Source organism: Suncus etruscus, chromosome 8, assembly GCF_024139225.1.
Source record: "Suncus etruscus isolate mSunEtr1 chromosome 8, mSunEtr1.pri.cur, whole genome shotgun sequence".
Classification (NCBI taxonomy): Eukaryota; Metazoa; Chordata; class Mammalia; order Eulipotyphla; family Soricidae; genus Suncus; species Suncus etruscus.
In genome coordinates, this window is record NC_064855.1 from 63,563,646 (window position 1) to 63,582,405 (window position 18,760).

General features: G+C 36.8%; 1 protein-coding gene across 1 annotated transcript in view; it reads left to right on the forward strand.

The window, feature by feature from the left end:
- The window catches only part of RNASEH2B (ribonuclease H2 subunit B), a 73,904-nt gene extending 55,484 nt beyond the window's left edge, over positions 1-18,420 (forward strand). The window contains exons 6-11 of the mRNA XM_049778829.1: positions 1,350-1,414; positions 6,831-6,936; positions 9,914-9,995; positions 10,116-10,158; positions 15,604-15,684; positions 18,071-18,420. Of these exons, the coding sequence (XP_049634786.1) occupies positions 1,350-1,414; positions 6,831-6,936; positions 9,914-9,995; positions 10,116-10,158; positions 15,604-15,684; positions 18,071-18,181 (488 nt within the window). The 3' untranslated portion in view covers positions 18,182-18,420. The remainder of the gene's footprint in view (positions 1-1,349; positions 1,415-6,830; positions 6,937-9,913; positions 9,996-10,115; positions 10,159-15,603; positions 15,685-18,070) is intronic.
- Positions 18,421-18,760: the final 340 nt, after the last annotated feature.

Below are 18,760 nucleotides of genomic sequence, written 5' to 3' on the forward strand. Positions count from 1 at the left end.
CATTACAGAGCAGAGTGAAAGTGTCAGTCTGTAACTTTAAGGTGGTGCTTTTGGCCTCATAGAGATAGCTCCTACCTTGAGGCAAGAGGCTGAGGTCAGACATGATACCACTGGTTATATCACAGAGACCAGGAAACATAAGTGATATGGTTGCTGGAAAGTAATGCTTTCATGACTTCATATATAAGGCTAGATAGATTGTGAGGAAATGGAGTATAATTCATCAGAAGTAAAACATTTAGGGCCAGAGCTATAGGGCGTTTGCCGTATATATGCTGCTGACCCAGGACGGACCTCTGTTAGATCCCCGGCTTGGTTTTCCAAGCCAGGAGCAATTTCTGATCGCATAGCCAGGAGTAAACCCTGAGCGTCACTGGGTGTGACCAAAAACAAAACAAAGAAACAAAAAAAAGTAAAACTTTTATCCCTGAAAGAATTGGGTTGAATCTAGCATAAATATAAATTGTCCTAAAATCAGGGGCCGGTGAGGTGGCGCTAGAGGTAAGGTGTCTGCCTTGCAAGCGCTACCCAAGGAACGGACCGTGATTCAATCCCCCGGCATCCCATATGTTCCCCCCAAGCCAGGGGTGATTTCTGAGCGCTTAGCCAGGAGTAAACCTGAGCATAAAACAGGTGTGGCAAAAAAAAAACCAAAAAAAAAAAAAAAACAACTAAAATCACCATTGATCATATCAGTGATGCAATAACACATAGATTTCTTTTATACTCCACTAATCCCCATAGAACAGAATAGAGTAGTTAAAAAGAGTTTTTCCTCTGAATATATGTAATAAACTTAAAAGGCATTTAGTTTTGCCTGCATTTAGTTTCAATTTTGTTTCTTGGGATTTTCATTTTTATTTCTGAAATTTATTTTATTATAAAACCAAAGTAAGCTGAAAGTTATTCAGAGAAATGATGTTACTTAACACTCATCTGCTGTGTTTTAAATTTCCTTTTTTACAGATTATTTTCTTAATAATCATTAAATGATTTCATGAAGTCTGATGTGCTAGGATTCTTTTTGGGGATTTTCTTAATATACCCATATGCCTTTGTTTTTATAAATTAACCTTTTAAAATTACAAACTCGTGAAATATTATTTGTTTGGTCTTTTTTTTTTTTTTACTTTTTCTTAAATCACATGAATTACAAAGTTAGAAAGCAATTCATGATTGAGTTTCAGGCATATTGTATTCCAACATCAATCCCTTTACCATTGCCCACTCCTTTCACCAGTGTCGCCAATTCCTCCTCCCTCCATAAAATATTTTGAAATTGTGAGCCTGTCTATAATGACTTTTGTTTTTTTTATTTTACTGTAATAACATTTTTTTATTTATTCCAGAAATAAATAGCAGGAAGTATTATAAGTATAGCAAAGAGAAGACATTGAATTGGCTGGAAAAAAAGGTATAGTACCTCACAAGTGCTTTATGACAGAAAATAATAATCTCCTTTCTAGTAATTTTTAGAGAAGATAGTAAGATCTTTAGAGAAGGTAGAGAAGAATCCAAATTACCTCTTTTATGTCACAATAACAGGAAATCTGCATAACAATGCCTAAAGATGAGAAGAAATCTTTTTTATATTCCCTCATTCATGTATCTCTGGAGTAAACATATTTGCCATAAATTGCCTCCTCATTTCTCTGATCCTTACCACTGAAGGTAAAAGATCCTGAAGAGGTTAAAATGAAATGTCTGTGCCTAGAAAGACTTGAGTCTCCTATGTCAGACCATCTCACATTTACTTGCTGTTTGTCCTGCAGGTGTCCAAAGCTGATATTGCTAACACACAGATACACAGCCTCAGTTATATGGGAAGTGCTTTTCAAATTTATAACCATTATTTCTCTTGGAATAGAATAGAGTAGGCTGAGATAAATTGGGATAGGAGAGAATAAGGAGGGATTGGAATAGGATGCCTTAAGATTTGGGTGAGACTGCTGGTAGAATGTTATCTGGTCTAACCTCTATTGAAAACAGTATGGAGAGTCCTCAGTAATCTTAAAATTGAGCAGCCAGATGACCCAGCAATTTGGGCATTTATCCCCAGAACAAGAAAACATTCAAAGCAACATATGCATACCACTATTTATTTCAGCACTTAGTGCAATAGCTAAGATATGGCACCAGCTATGTGTCCAATGACGGATGAAAGGATTATGAAGGTGTTGTATATATACACAATAGAATACTATGTAGCTTCCAGGAATGATGAAATAATGCAGTAAAAGCTGCAACCTAATTAAAACTGGAAGACACCATATTAAGTGAAATAAGCCAGAAGAAGAACACAGTATGATCTAATTTTCTGTGGTCTATAGAATAACTGGATAAGGAAATGTAATATAGTAAAGGGCCCCAGAGTACAAGGAGAAAGACAGTGAAGGAAAGAAATTGAGTGTAGGAGGAAGAAGCTGAGAAAGGGAAGCAATGAGGGAACAGGTCAGTGGCCCCAGATAGGCTGGTGATATGGGAGAGTGGTATCCAAAACCCAACACAAGAGTTAAACAACACTTAAAACAAGAGTTGTAAACTGCAACCACCAAACTTCAAAATATGCCTGTCAAGGTAACGAGGGGAAGTTGGGGAGCTGCAGGAGGAGGTATGGAAACAGTGGTGAAGGGAAGATGACACTGGTGGTGAGATTGATGTTGGAATATTGTATACCTAAAACTCAACTACCAACAACTTTGTAAATCTGTTCTTGAAATAAGTTATTAAATTTGGGGTGAGAATAAGGGTAAATTTAAAGTGTAGTTCTGTGAAACATGTATTTACACATCCATTTATATATTGGGTTGTTATAGAGAGCATTATGTGGAATCTAGTAAAATTCAAACAACCTTAAAAATACTTAACTGGGGTTATTTAGAATCTCAGTAGACCAGATCTACTGATGCTTTTTTTTTTTTTTTTTTTTTTTGCAAGTTTAGTGGAGACCAGTAGTTATTCTCATCTTCTCATCCTTAGATATTTCTCTTTCATTATATGGGAGAAATATGCTTGTTTGTCAGATCACGTGTCTGGGTATATTGGGAGCCTGAGGGCAAGGAAAATAAGCTTAATGAATTGATAATGCTCCTGTTGTACAAAATAGTGAATGGATTGCTGAAATACTCTCATTTCACTTTTTATTAGTATTATAGTAGGGTTTGCATTGGTAGTTGTGTTCTGTGGATGTAAAAGATGAGTATAAATAAAGAGCATTTAGCATTTTTAGCATTTAACTTTTGCTCTCAGCACATCATAATGGTATGTAATGCAAAATGAAGATTTTGTTTAGTGTGTTTTATTTCTTAAGTCCCTAGGATGTGGGAATGTTATAATACTCTTTTTAGAAAATTATTACCTACAAGTTAGTTATCTTAGGCTTCAATGCCAAATTTTATTCCAATGACTTTACATATATTCTCATTTAATGCTTGAAGACTAAAGTAAGACTATTTATATATTTTATAAATATTTTATATATTCTTTTTTTTTCTTTTTTTCTTTTTTTTTGGTTTTTGGGCCATACCCGGTAACGCTCAGGGATTACTCCTGGCTATGAGCTCAGAAGTTGCTCCTGGCTTGGGGGACCATATGGGACACCGGGGGATCAAACCGTGGTCCGTCCAAGGCTAGCGCAGGCAAGGCAGGCACCTTACCTCTAGCGCCACCGCCCGGCCCCTTATATATTCTTATTTATTTATTATATTTTTTTAAAGTAAGACTATTTTTATCCCCATTTCACAGATAACGATAGGGATTAAATAACTAATACATGGCCAGAGAGTAAATCCAATCATCCTGGTCCAAGTCACACTCAGTTGCTCTCCTATTGCCTCTATATCACGTGTGCAAATCAATGGATTGCAATAATACCAAATGTGGTTGCTGCCACTCAATTTTTCTCCGAATATGAAGCCATCTCTCATTTATGATAGACGGTAAAAAGAGTTCTAAATTCTCAGACCATTTGTGCTGGGTCATAAAAGAACTGTGGGCCATCTGGAAAGTTTATGCTTTAAAGTTAATTTAAAATACCCTCATTTTCCCCCCTTTGTTTTTTTAGATACCAATTTTTTTATTTTTCACCTAAGTAATTATGTGTTTTTTATTATTTTTTTAATTTAAACATCTTGATTACAAATATGATTGTAATTAGGTTTCAGTCATGTAAAGAACACCCTCTTCACCAGTGCAACATTCCCACCATCAGTGTCCCAAATCTCCCTCATTCCCACCCCCCCACCTGTACTTCAGACAGGCTTTCCAGTTCCCTCATTCATTCACATGATTATGGTAGTTCTCTGTGCACTTATTTCTGTAACTGCACTCACCACTCTTTGTGGTGAGCTTCATGAAGTGAGCTGGAAGTTCCAGATCTCCTCTCATTGTCTGTGAGGATTGTTGCAAAAATGACTTTTATTTTTCTTAAAACCCATAGATGAGTGAGTCTATTCTATGTCTCTCTCTCTCTCCCTCTAATTATTTCACTCAGCATGATAGATTCCATGTACATCCATGTATAGGAAAATTTTATGACTTCATCTCTCCTTACGGCTGCATAATATACCATTGTGTATATGGACCACAGTTTCTTTAGCCATTCGTCTGTTGAAGGGCATCTTGGTTGTTTCCAGAGCCTGGCTATTGTGAATAGTGCTGCAATAAATATAGGTGTGAGGAAGGGGTTTTTGTATTGTATTCTTGTGTTCTTAGGGTATATCCCTAGGAGTGGATGGAATAGCTGGGTCGAATGGGAGCTCAATTTTTAGTTTTGGAGGAAACTCCATATCGCTTTTTATAGAGGTTGGACTAGACGGCATTCCCACCAGCAGTAGATCAGAGTTCCTTTCTCTCCACATCCCCGCCAGCACTGATTGTTCTCATTCTTTGTGATGTATGCCAATCTCTGTGGTGTGAGATGGTATCTCATCATTGTTTTGATTTGCATCTCCCTGATTTGTGATGAGGAACATTTTTTCATGGGCCTTTTGGCCATTTATATTTCTTCATTGACAAAGTGTCTGTTCATTTCTTCTCCCCATTTTTTGATGGGATTAGATATTTTTTTCTTGTAAAGTTTTGTCAGTGCCCTGTATGTTTTGGATATTAGCCCCTTATCTGATGGGTGTTGGGTGAATAGTTTCTCCCACTTGGTAGCTCTTGTACCCTGGGCACTATTTCTTTTGAGGTGCAGAAGTTTCTCAGCTCAATGTATTCCCATCTGTTGATCTCTGCTTTCACTTGTTTGGAAAGTGCAGTTTCCTCCTTGAAGATGCCTTTAGTCTCAATGTCATGGAGTGTTTTATCGACATGTTGTTCTATATACCTTATGGTATCAGGTCTGATATCAAGGTCTTTAATCAATTTGGATTTTACCTTTGTACATGATGTTAACTGGGGGTCTATGTTCCTTTTTTGCAAGTGGCTAACCAGTTCTGCCAGCACCACTTGTTAAAGAGGTTTTCCCTGCTCCACTTAGATTTCTTGCTCCTTTGTCAAAAATTAGGTGCTTGTATGTCTGGGGAACATTGTCTGAGAACTCAAGCCTATTCCACTGATCTGAGGGTCTGTCTTTATTCCAATACCATGCTGTTTTGATAACTATTGCTTTGTAGTACAGTTTAAAGTTGGGGAAAGTAATGCCTCCCATACTCCTTTTCCTTAGGAGTGCTTTAGCTATTCGAGGGTGTTTATTGTTTCAGATGAACTTCATAAGTGTTTGATCCACTTCTTTTAAGAATGTCATGGGTATTTTTTAAGGGGATCGCATTAAATCTGTATAATGCTTTGGGGAGTATTGCCATTTTAATGATGTTAATCCTGCCAATCCATGAGCAGGGTATGTGTTTCCATTTCCGTGTGTTCTCTCTTATTTCTTGGAGCAGGGCTTTATAATTTTCTTTGTATAGGACCTTCACGTCTTTGGTCAAGTTGACTGCAAGGTATTTGAGTTTGTGTGGCACTAATGTGAATGGGATTGCCTTCTTGACGTCCTTCTCTTCCCTATCATTATTGGTGTATAAAAAGGCCATTGATTTCTGTGTGTTAATATTGTAGCCTGCCACCTTACTATATGCATCTATTGTTTCTAGAAACTTTTTGGTAGAGACTTTAGGGTTTTCTATGTAGAGTATCATGTCATCTGCAAACAATAGGAGCTTGACTTCTTCCTTTCCTATCTGGATTCCCTTGATATCTTTTTCTTGCCTGATCGCTATAGCAAGCACTTCCAGTACTATGTTGAAGAGGAGTGGTTTCTTTGAGTTCTGCAAACATCTCCCATATTGCTATTTTAAGTTCTTTATCCGAGAGGTTAATCAGATGGTTGGAATTTTTTAGGTCATCCGAGCTATCATCTTCATTCTCTCTGCAAGGTGTTTGCCTGCGATGTTTCCCCATTGTCACGCTTGTAGTGTGGTTTTTCCTGCGTGTTGTGGTGGGGTTCATTGGTTAGAAAGAGAAAGAGTGCACGGTAGCAAAGCGGAGCAGCCGCGCTCTTCTGCTGCCTCTAGTTGACAGTTTTTTCTGGGGGGGTGCGCTCCCTAGGCCTCTGAATTGACCTTTAGGTATTCAAGAAACAGAGACAGGCACAGGAGAGATTTCCCTTGAAGTCATCAGAATGATCAAAGGCACAGCAGAGCGTAGCCTCTGCAGACCAGATAGCTCAGCGTATTGGTTGGCGACCCTCACAGCCAGACTTTACTCACTGGGCAGCTTCAAAATGCAGTTTTTTGGGGGATGCGCTCCCTAGGCCTCTGAGGAGACCTTCAGGTATTCAAGAAACACAGACAGGCACAGGACCTCACTTTCCCCTTTTGCTTCATTCATAGGTTCATCAGACTGTTGCAGCTTTAAAAACCAATAATGTAAATGTGAGTGGCCGAGTTCAGGCAACTGCCATTTTCTCTGCTGATCAGGCCTCTAGTGAAAAAGAAGGTAAGTAAATAATTTCATCAGAATTTTTTTTTTTTATTTTGGGCCACACTCGGTGATGCTCAGGGGTTATTCCTGGCAATGTGCTCAGAAATCATTCTTGGCTTTGGAAACCATATGGGATGCTGGGGATCAAACTGCAGTCCATTCTAGGTCAGCTGCATACAAGGCAACTGCCCTACCACTGCACCATTGCTCCGATCCCCAGAAATTATTTTTATCTGGAGTAAGTTGCTTGTGTATGTGTCTGGTTTTAAAACCTTAAATTCCAGAGACTTTGTATTCTTGCCAGTGCTTTCTTATGGATTTTATGTCAAGTATACATTTTATTTCAGAACTAGGTATTTATATACCATAGATCAGTAACTTCCTTTACTGATTGATTCTTAAATTATTCACTCAGCAAATGTTTGTCACTAATACTAATAGTAACCCTAACAAACAAGGCTATCATTAATTGGGGATATATTATATGCCAGGCATTTCACTAACTTAGTATATAATAAAGTATATCTAGATCTCATCTGACCCATCTCTGTATCATCTTACAATGAGAGTCTAAAGACTGTCCAAAGTCATACCACTAGTAGTAAATGGTAGAACTGAACTACTAATGGAGCTTGGCTTAAGAGTCCATGCTCTTGGGGCCGGGCGGTGGCGCTAAAGGTAAGGTGCCTGCCTTGCCTGCGCTAGCCTTGGACGGACCGCGGTTCGATCCCCCGGTGTCCCATATGGTCCCCCAAGCCAGGAGCAACTTCTGAGCGCATAGCCAGGAGTAACCCCTGAGCGTTACCGGGTGTGGCCCAAAAACCAAAAAAAAAAAAAAGAGTCCATGCTCTTAAGTGTGTGGCACTGATGTTCTTGTGGTAGTGTCTCCAGCAGGCTGTGTATATTTGCATCTTAACTGCCAAGAAGCATATAGCCTGCTTAGAGTTCTCAGTAATTTAGTTTTAAATTAAAATTGATTTCTCTGGCAATTTTTTCTTTTTAGCTTATTAAAGCACATCCATTTACTTTTTCCAGTAGAGTGTCCTCTTCTTTCTGTGTTTGTATAGCTAAATAATTGCTACATAATGCAGTTAAGTTCCTCAAATAATAAAACAAAAATTAAGTTCAGTGTTCTCTGTTTTGGATATGTAACACTGAAGCATCTAGCTGCCATTTAAAAAATGAAACTAGGAGCAATGGTTTGTGTGTCCTGGTTCCTTTGCAGCATCTACCTAAAATACAATTCCCTGAATTCTGTAAAGGTGGGAGTAGTGATGGCACCTTGCTATACTAGTTTAACAGTTTTTAGTCTCATTCAGTGGCTTTAACTAAAGTATAGAAGAGATGGATAGATGGATGGATGGAAACTTTTCCTTTTTTCTTTTTTTTTATGAAGGAATGTTAGAGATTTTTTTGTCAATGATGAACAAAAACTGGGAGATTGCACAGTGGTTAATGTGCATGATGTGCATGTGTAGATCTCTGGAGCTATGTGGTCCTCCAGAATTGCTGGCTGCAGCCCTGGAAGCCTCTAAGCATTGGCAGAGGTATGCCCTGGGAATCCTAGGCACTGCAGAACTGAGGAACACTGAATACCCAAGGCCCTGCATTGACCTGCAAGTCCAGTTGACCAAGAATTGCTAGAGGGGCCCCTATTAATTGGAAAGCCCCAAAAAGAGGAAGGAAAGAAGGGAAAGAGGGAATAGGGCAAGCTCTCAGGTAGATGACTAATCCAAGGTACCCTGTTCTCTTCTGCTCTGAAGTCAGTGCTTTTACCTATCTCTAAATATATTAGCCCAGATTCAGCTCAATTGCCATTAATATTGCTATCATCAAATAGACATAATATTCCTAATATATCATTTCTTTTTTTCAAATCTTTAGCTTGGTATATAACCAGTAAAAGTAAATAACTTATTAAAATGGGTTTTTTTTTGGCCTGTTCATGATTCATTGTTGGTAATTACTAGCCCATGAGGCATTTTCAGAAGGGTTCAGTAATAACTTCTCTTTCATTGCCCAAGATAATCTCTTACAGAAGACTTTCAGATCAGGTTACAGTACTTGTTCATTCTGAGGCATATTATTTCAGTTGAGGACAGGCAGAAAAATACAAAAGAAGTACATAAATATCCCAGAAACAGATCTGGGCTATTGCTTTCTTTAGTTTACATCCCTTTGTGATTATCCCAGATTATGACTTTAAACTTACTTAATGCCTAGTGTTCTACATAAAATACCGAAATAAAGACGACTAGGGTTCATGAGTAGATTTTATTGTCTTGTATACTTATACTTAATTGTATCAGAACTTCATTTTAGTGTAAGATACCATTTGGTCCACTCTGCCCACCAATAGTGATTCGAGTGCAGACATAGGAGTGAACTGTGAGCACCACTGTTATAGTTCCCCAAAACTAATTAATTAAAAGGCATAAGTAAGTATTTTTATTGTGACAGCTTATTTCCGAACTTGTTTTGTGCTTAAAGATCTCAAATAAGAAAATCCCGGGCCCGGAGAGATAGCACAGCGGCGTTTGCCTTGCAAATAGCCGATCCAGGACCAAAGGTGGTTGGTTCGAATCCCGGTGTCCCATATGGTCCCCCGTGCCTGCCAGGAGCTGTTTCTGAGCAGACAGCCAGGAGTAACCCCTGAGCAACGCCGGGTGTGGCCCAAAAACCAAAAAAAACAAAAACAAGAAAATCCCTAGTATTTCTTTTGCTGTTGTTTAGTAATATGTACTATTTTATTTTTTCATTATTGTCTTTGATATCATCAGATATCTTATGTCATACTTCATATCACCCCCATTATTCTGACAGGTAAATAATAGTATCTGCATTTCAAAACTGAAGTTCAGCTCATGAACTTAAGTGAGTCTTTAAAGCCAGATAAAGTAAATCAGAAATTGAACTTTCAACAGTCAACACGACTATATAAAATTATTGTAATTATTATTAAGTTTTTCACTTTCCTCTCTTTTTTTTCCAGAGGATTATATTCTCTATGCCTATGGTCTGATATCTGATTATATCCCTAAAGAATTAAGTGATGACCTCTCTAAGTATTTAAAGTAAGTACTGTTTGTAGAGGTGCCTTTGTGCTTCTAAGTGTCCCCAGGATGCTGTTTCTTTATGGTTTATCACAATAGTTTCAAATAAGAGATGGTGATGTTTATTTTTTACTTCTGTAGACTTCCAGAACCTTCAGCTCCATTGGCAAATCCTCCATCTAAGGTAAGAAACTTAACTAAAGTTATCTTTGGATGATATGGGGATAATAGTATACATTTACCTAGTTTATTCTATTCTGTTTTAAGATATACTTCATACACCTTGTACTGAATTTTGTATGGGATACAGATTCTAACAGACTCTCCCAATGTTTTTAATTTTTCAAGACTTTATCTGACTGATAAAGTATCATGAAAATCAAATAATAGTTGGTTTCAGCAAAATACTCTTAAAAATATTTATATGTGTAAATAACTTAATATGTATATATAATATATACTGTAAGCTAGATATAAATATATAATTTTAAATACATATTATATTAAGTTATCTTAAAATATAAATTATTTACAAATATATAACTTGTGTATTTAATATATAATATATAAAACTAGTTTGTACTTATATATATTCATATGTAATTTAAATGAAATCTTTTTAAGTTAGCAGATCCTATAATTAACTTCCTCAGTTTCCAGAAGTCTTCTTTGTATAAAAAAATACATTTTGCCATATTTGTCACTGGCAAGAATCTTTTGAGTGAGGGTGACCATACTTTTTTTGTTTTAAGTGATCAGTGCATTAAATGGTCTATAAATTTTGTGTATAATCTTTGCCAGTTGGTAAGAATCTATTTCTCTTTTAACTGTCGTCAGACTACAACCCATTATTGTTCTGTTACTCCAGAGCCAGACAAGAGAGATCAGTAAAATGCCGCTGCTGTCTCTAGAGTAGGATCTGAGACGGAATAAACACTTGCTCCAGCTGTCAGTCATGACCTTCTCCAGTTAGCAAAGTATTAGAAGTCTGTTTTTGTCTTTGTCTTTGGGCCACACCCAGCGATGTTCAGTGGTTACTCCTGGCCCTGCACTCAGGGATTACTACTGGAATGGCTCTTAAGGACCATTTGGGATGCCGGGAATAGAATCTGGATTGGCCACATGAAGGCAAGTGCACTTTTCACTGTACTCTTTCCAGTTTACAAAGTACTGAAAGTCTTAAAAAAAAAAAAAAAAAAAAGTGGACCCAGAGAGATAGTATGGTGGCTAAGGTGCTTACCTTGCATGTGGCAGACCCAGGTTTTATCTGCATATGGCCCTCAAGCCTTGCCAGGAGTAGTCCAAAAGTAAACCCTGAATAGCACCGTGTGACCCAAAAATCCTAAAGAAAAGATTGCAAAGTAGATACCCCAAGATGTTCACCAATTAATATTCCTGTTTTCTCCTGCCATCAAGATAGTCAGCTTGCTCTATATTTCTTTGTAACATGCTCTATTTTGGAGGAATATTCCTGGTGCAGTTGATCATTGAAAGCTCCAAGAGTGGGCCCGGAGAGATAGCACAGTGGCGTTTGCCTTGCAAGCAGCCGATCCAGGACCAAAGGTGGTTGGTTCGAATCCCAGTGTCCCATATGGTCCCCCGTGCCTGCCAGGAGCTATTTCTGAGTAGACAGCCAGGAGTAACCCCTGAGCACCACTGGGTGTGGCCCAAAAACAAAAAACGAAAAACAAAACAAAAAAAAAGAAAGCTCCAAGAGTATTCATGCTAAGTCAGATCCAAACTGCCTCTTATCAAGAAATTAAGTGACATAAGGGGACATGATAAAATAACTTGTCTTTCTATAGAGAGAAAATAGACATATTTGTTGTTGTTGTTGTTGTTTATTTCCCTACTCAAACTAAGGGAATTTCTTTCTCCCAAATATTCCATAGTAACTTAAGAGATGGTCATAAATGTATCTAAACCTGTTGAACGCTTTAGCCTTTTCTACTTTCTGGGGTAGGTGTTTTCTAAATTTATTCTTCTCTGACCTAGTTTTCTTATTCTAATTTCCAAATTTAAATTGTTTGCAGTTTCATCATTAGTGATGATTTAGATTAGGGGTCAGCAAACTTTTTCTGAAAGGCCAGAGAATAAATATTTTAAACTCCATGAAGCAGATGGTCTCTGTCACAGCTGCTCAGTGCTGTTGTGACAGTGCAAAGGGAGCCGCGGATATTCATAAACCAATCTGCACGGCTCTGTTCCAGTAACACTTCATTTATAAAAGCAGCGGCCAGCTGCATTTGGCCTGTGGGCCCTAGTTTGCCAGCCCCTGATTTAGATCTCAGCATCTTGTGTCTCCTAAACCTAAGCGTCAACTGCTCTGCTAGGTTATTTTAGTTGCTTTTTTATTTTTTGAGGTCTTTTCCTCTACTATGTCTTCCGAGAATTTTAGTATAAGTATTGAAATCTACTGGTTTGAGGTATCCTAGTTTAAATAAACATAGGATAGTGTATTCTTCAGTTTCTCCTGTTTGTCCGGAGTCTGATTGATTTTTAGATTAGTTGATTGGTTTTCAGGAAATAAGTTCCAGTGACTATTGGGTATCTTCATAGCTCTGTGGTAAGTGATAGTTTATTGCTGTCAACCTTAATACATTTTACATGATTTCTTTTTTTTCTTCTGTACTGTCATGTTTATCTGTTTGAAGCTCAGCTTCAAATTTACTTCTTCAATCTTTTTCATTTATCATTGTCAGCCAGCAAAGCTGAATGCAATCCATGGAATGGGCTATATTCCCACATCCTGCTTGCCAGTCATAAGAGTAGTTGCAGTGCTGGCATTCATTCCTGTGGACCTCCCCTTTATCTCTCCAAGGCTGTGTCCTTGTAGTCATTTTGAGACACTTCTCTGTTTCTTTTGAACTAGTTCCTCAAGTCTGTAGCACTTGGTCTCCTAAATAACAAAAATCAAATGTAAGAATGTTGTCCTCTAATAAATAATTCAATGGTGTGGGATAAACATAAAAATGAACTAGAGGCAGAGTACCACAATTGTTTTTTTGTTTGTTTATACAACTAGTATTTTGTTTAAAAGTGAGTCCCGGGTCCGGAGTGATACCACAGTGGTAGAATATTTGCCTTGCTCGAGGCCAACACAGGACTGACCCAGTTCGATTCCTGGCATCCCATATTGTCCCCTGAGTCTGCCTGTGCTCTGTGTTTCTGAATGCAGCCAGGTGTGACCCCCAAACCAAAAATAAAATAAAAGTGAGTTCCTTTAAAACGTCTGAACAAGTCATGCATCTTGCTTTAATTTCAAGCAATGCCCAGGGGGCCCCCAAGGTTTCTGACTGGCAATTTTTTCACCAACCAGGCCAGCATTTTACTGTGAGAGCCTGAGGAGGAGGGAATGAGAAGGCCCTACCATGCCAGAGATACCCTGACCACCTCTGTGTGCTTACGGACCACCAGGGCTGCAATGCTCAGAAGATCATGTGATGTCAAGGGTGAAACTGGGGTTAGCCACACTCATAACATAAGCCTTAACCCCTGTATTATCTCTCTGGCCCCTATTAAAACATCTTATGAGCTTTTTATACTTAGAGTAAAGTATCTTTTACTATAGGCTCTCACTATGAACATTGGAGGGGGGCGTCATTGGTCAGTGGCCAGGGACACTTAAGGGATACTCTTGGCTCTGCACGAAGAAATTACTCTTGGCAGGCTTGTGAGACCATACCCATATGGTCTTACCAGTAAAGAATGAAAATGTTATGTTTATAATAATATCAATATAAGGAATATTTTGCCACAGAGAAGAAAAGCAAACCCTATAAATGTAAAGGTTCTGTAAATCAAAACTTAGCCTTCATCTTATTAACTGTGAATTCTGTCGTTCTGGTTAAAGATAATACTATAGCAAAAACAAAATGTTATGCATGAAACACAGTTAGCAGTGGTACTGTAAATCACAGTGCCAACACTAGTAAAAACTGTCTCTCATAGGACAAACTAGTGGGTGGGAGGCAAATGCAGAGCAGGCAGTTGGTGGAGGGAAATGGACACTGGTAAAGAGACTGATGTTGAGACATTGTATGCCTGAAACCCAATGATGAATGACTTTGTAATTCATGGTAACTAAATTAAATGCCTGGGTGTGTGTGTATACATATATACATGTATATATACATATATATGTTTGGTAACTAAATTAGATATATGTACATATAACATAATTATATATGTACACACAATACCTGAATGCCTTTCTAGCTTAATTTAAATGAAAACTATTCTTTTTGGAGGGAGCTGTGCTCAGGATTGAACCCAGAAACTCAACACGCATTTGTTCACTCTCTAAGCCACACTCCTGGCATAGAAACATGTTTATTTTTACAAGGGAACACTGATTACAGTACAAGTAATACTTATGCTTTCATGATATACAATATTATAGCAACCACACTCACCATATCTATATTGCTCCCCCATTGTCCCTGACTGAAACAGGTATTCCTAAAAAAGTTACATGTAGATGTGTTCTCACTTTGTGCTGATAGATAGTTCGTTCAGAATAAACTGCTTTCTTTTGAAAATACGTTTGCTCAAAGTTGCTGTATGGTCAGTAAAAGGATTTCCTTACGTTGTGTAATAAATTCAAGAATGCCCATCTGTTTTGTACAGTGACGATTTCAAAATATCATGACATCTTTAGTACCAGCTTATAACTGTTCTTGGTTTAGCAAAAGCTGTAATATGAAGAATGAAGTTCTTCAAATATACATTTCTTAAGAATTATTGGAGTCTGTCACATTGGTTGTAGATCTGTAAAAATCATAGTTGTAATTGGCTGGCAGGCAGTCCCCAAAGTTAAATATTATTTCCATGCTGCTTTGTGCCTTCCATATGATAAGATATCATAATTCCTTTGACACTGTGAACATTAAGACTTTCTGCCTAGCTCTCAACAAGATTTTTACATTCATTGGTTTAAAGTGATGTGTGAAGATGAAAGCATGTAATAGTAAAAGGTTGACTTGTGTGGTCTAAGCACAATGGAAAGAGTCCTTGTACAGAAATTTCTCAGCCCAGATCCTCTGCTAGGTGGTGTGCAAAGTTATTATTCTTTTAAGCTCTGTGCTTTCTTCTCTTGGCTGCTGTGTTACCAGGTCTTTTTTGTGTGGATAAAACGAGAAACTGAACTGAAAGAGGATAAGAACATGAAATTATGGAGATGGTAATGAGAGAATAGTGTTGGCCATTTTCCCTTAAGTGAGTGGACTTTAAACCAGCCCAGGAGGTGAATGAAGTGGGTGGGTTTTCTGGCTGGCCTCCTTGTACCCTTGGAGGAAATTCTTGTCTTTTATGTTTTTACCTATATTTTTTCCCCTTAGATGGTCTTTGAAATTAGTGCTCACTTGAATAGCCACTCTCAGTGGTGCCTACAAAGTATGTAGTCAGTATTGCCCACTGTTAAATGTGATGAAAGGTCTTAGCTTAATCTATCCTCCATAACAAAGGCTTTGCTCTCTCTATAACTGGCAAAGGTGAAAGAAACCCTTCTTTGCCAGATCTGTTTCATTTGGTCTCAAAATTATTTCAAATGGCAGGTTTTTTGTCATTGAATAATTTATGTGACTGTCATTATGACTTTTGACCCTGCTTCACTGCTCTAACATTACAGAAAGTAAAGTTATCAGATGAGCCTGTAGAAGCCAAAGAAGATTACACTAAGTTTAATTCTAAAGATTTGAAGACTGAAAAGGTATGTGTGTGCATACCTGGTGGTAATGCCGTGGGAGCTCAACAGCACTAATGCACATTTTTTTGTGGTTGTCTCATCTTGTTGAAATTTCTGGGCCATAATAATTGATTCAGAATCGTCATCAACAATTTTTACACACAACTTTTACAAATCACAGAAAAGCAAATGTACTTAACAAGAGTGGTTGCAGGACTTGGCTGTGAATTGAATGACACAGTGGAACTGAAAGAGGAAGCAGACACAGATTGTTTTTTTAACTCTACTGCCCAGAAGTTTCCTGGATATTATGCTTGATGGCAGATTATTCATTAACCCTGCCATTCAGCAATCACCCTAGCAAATATTTTCATAACTTTTCTAATAAAGCTTTACTTTATTCATGCATTATACATATATATGTAGCTTTAAAAATTGGTAACTGGGCCAGAGAGATCAAGCATGGGCTTACCTTGCATGTGGTGAGCCCAGTTTGATCCCAGGAATCACTTAAGGTTACCTGAGTACACCCAGACTTGATGCCTGAGTGCAGCAGAGCCAGGAGTAATTCCTGAACAGTACTAGGTATGACCCTAAAACAAAACAATTTAAAAATTTTTAAATAAAATAAAAAATTTGCAGTTTATATATATTATATTCAAGTATAATATATATATATAAAAGTTTTGATGCTGCCTTTTACTCACATCATGAAACATTCTTTGAAAATTAATAATGGTTTTTGTTAAATTCAATTATATATGCTATTTTATATCACTGTGCAAATTAGATTTTGTTTAATTCCTTGACCTTTTGGCAACATTATTTGTGCTTTTTAAATTTTTTTCACTAGTGAAATAATAAAAATTCTTATGTATAGTTTAAATCTCTGATTATTTCATTAGGCACAATTTAGAACTCAGAGTAAAAGTTAAGAAAATATTAGTTGTTTCATGATTATTCATATTCAGATATGTATATATGATGCTTCCCAGAAATTATAGAAATACGCATTCTCAAATAAAAGTTCCAGTGAATACATATCTTGCATTCTTCACTATGCTGAGTATTTTTATTCATGAAAATGTTTGCCTCTCTAGGCTACTTTTCTTTAACTAAAAAGATTAGTTGTTTTTTTTTTTACCATATTCTTATTACCCATTTATACTTTTTGCAAATTTTCAAGTCATTTACCTTGTTCTCTTTGTTTTGGGTAAGTAATATTTTCCTGCTTAACTTGTAAGAGCTTATTCTAAATTTATGGCATGTAGAATACAAATAATCTATTTTGGGCCTAGTCTTTATTTGATTTGTTAAGTATTTTTTGTGGCTCTATAGAGATATTATTCTTTACTATTCTTTCTTATTAGTCTAATGCTTAGAACTCACCAAATCTAGAATAAATTCTATTCAAATTATATTTATTCCCCTAAGAATTTAATATCAGGAGTTGTTTTATGACCTCATTTTTGTGCTTAATTATTATCCTGAGTTAACTTCCATTGCATGAACAATATTTATTAACAATGTACAAGAATGTCTCTTGTATTTTTGCTTTTAATCTTTTTTTCTTGAATCTATTTGTAATTTAACTAAGCTTGTGATATCAGAGGGTAATCAACTTGAGACATCACTAAATAGCTGGTTCTCTCAATCTTTCTGAAAATTATTTCTGCTCCACCCTTTTCACAAGGCCCAGCACTAGTGAAATAAAAGGTTGGGCCAGAATGCCATTTAAATTCACAGAATAACTTAATTTACAGTAACTGTCACTTTTCCACATATATCAAAAAAATCTACTAAATTAAAAGTGACAGAAGCAGGATTTGGAGGGACCATATACTATGTCCTTAAAAGATACACTGGCAGAGATATTTGGAGTTCATTTTCTTGGAAAGCATTTCTGTGTTGAAGGGAAAATGGAGCAGCTATCCTGGTCTGTTGCTTTGCAGCACAGGTTATTTTTCAAATTTAAGAATGCTGCCCTTAGTTTCCTATAGGAAACCATGGGGGAAATTTTTTTCAGATGGTAAATTGGCGTGAATTATTCATCATGGGGTTATACAGGCTTTAATTCCTCTCTCTGACAATTGCTGCCTATGTCATTTCCATTGTTATTGCACTTAATGCACTCTCAGAATTATCTTCCAGAAAGCAAACCATTGGTTGAAATGTTCCACTTCTCAGAAGGCCATAATTTTGTCTCCTGCCTCTTAACATATTTTGTCTCTTAGACCTGCATTCTGAATAGCAATCAAAACTTTTAAAAGTAATCACTCCCTTGTGAAGCATGTTAGTAATGAAGGCTTACCTCCCTTATTGAATAGACACTGCATAGACTCCTTAGATTTTCACATACTTTTTATAAATGTTATCTTTGTAACAAGTTTTCTCTTATTTTCATTAACAGAAAAATAGCAAAATGACTGCAGCTCAGAAGGCTTTGGCAAAAGTTGACAAGAGTGGAATGAAAAGTATCGATTCCTTTTTTGGTGCAAAAAATAAAAAAAAAAAAAGTTGAGCAGATTTTAAAAAGAAATCTAGCCCGTTACAAGTACTATTTTTACTCCTTCCTCCAAAGCCACTGTGCTTACCCTTAAATTATCACCTTATGGGAGAAAGGGCGGGCAGTTCTTCAACATTTCTTTGTATTTGATTTTTATGTCCCTGAACAGAATATGGGAAAGTAATTATGCAACTTCATGGCTTATGGCCTTTGGAGTTTCTTTTCACATAGTGAAAAGCAATCAAGTGAATAGAATTAACATATAACATCACAGTTTCCTCAATAAACTAACATGTGATCATATTTAAACGTGTGTCTGTTCTTTTACACAATCTTACTACCACATGGTAGTTATAGCAACATGGTTTTCAGTAGGCTGAAACAAATCAGATAATAATAATAATACTATGGAGCAAAATACAACTATTTTAAATCCTTATTTTTGAGTAATCTTTTGTTTAATAATTTCTATTTTATTAACACATATTCTTTGTAGAATATGTATTTGAGGAAACTATCAGAAATCGAAATCTTCTAACTTTTTTTTACCCTAGATACCATAGTGATTTTCTTACAGTAATAAAATATAAAGGG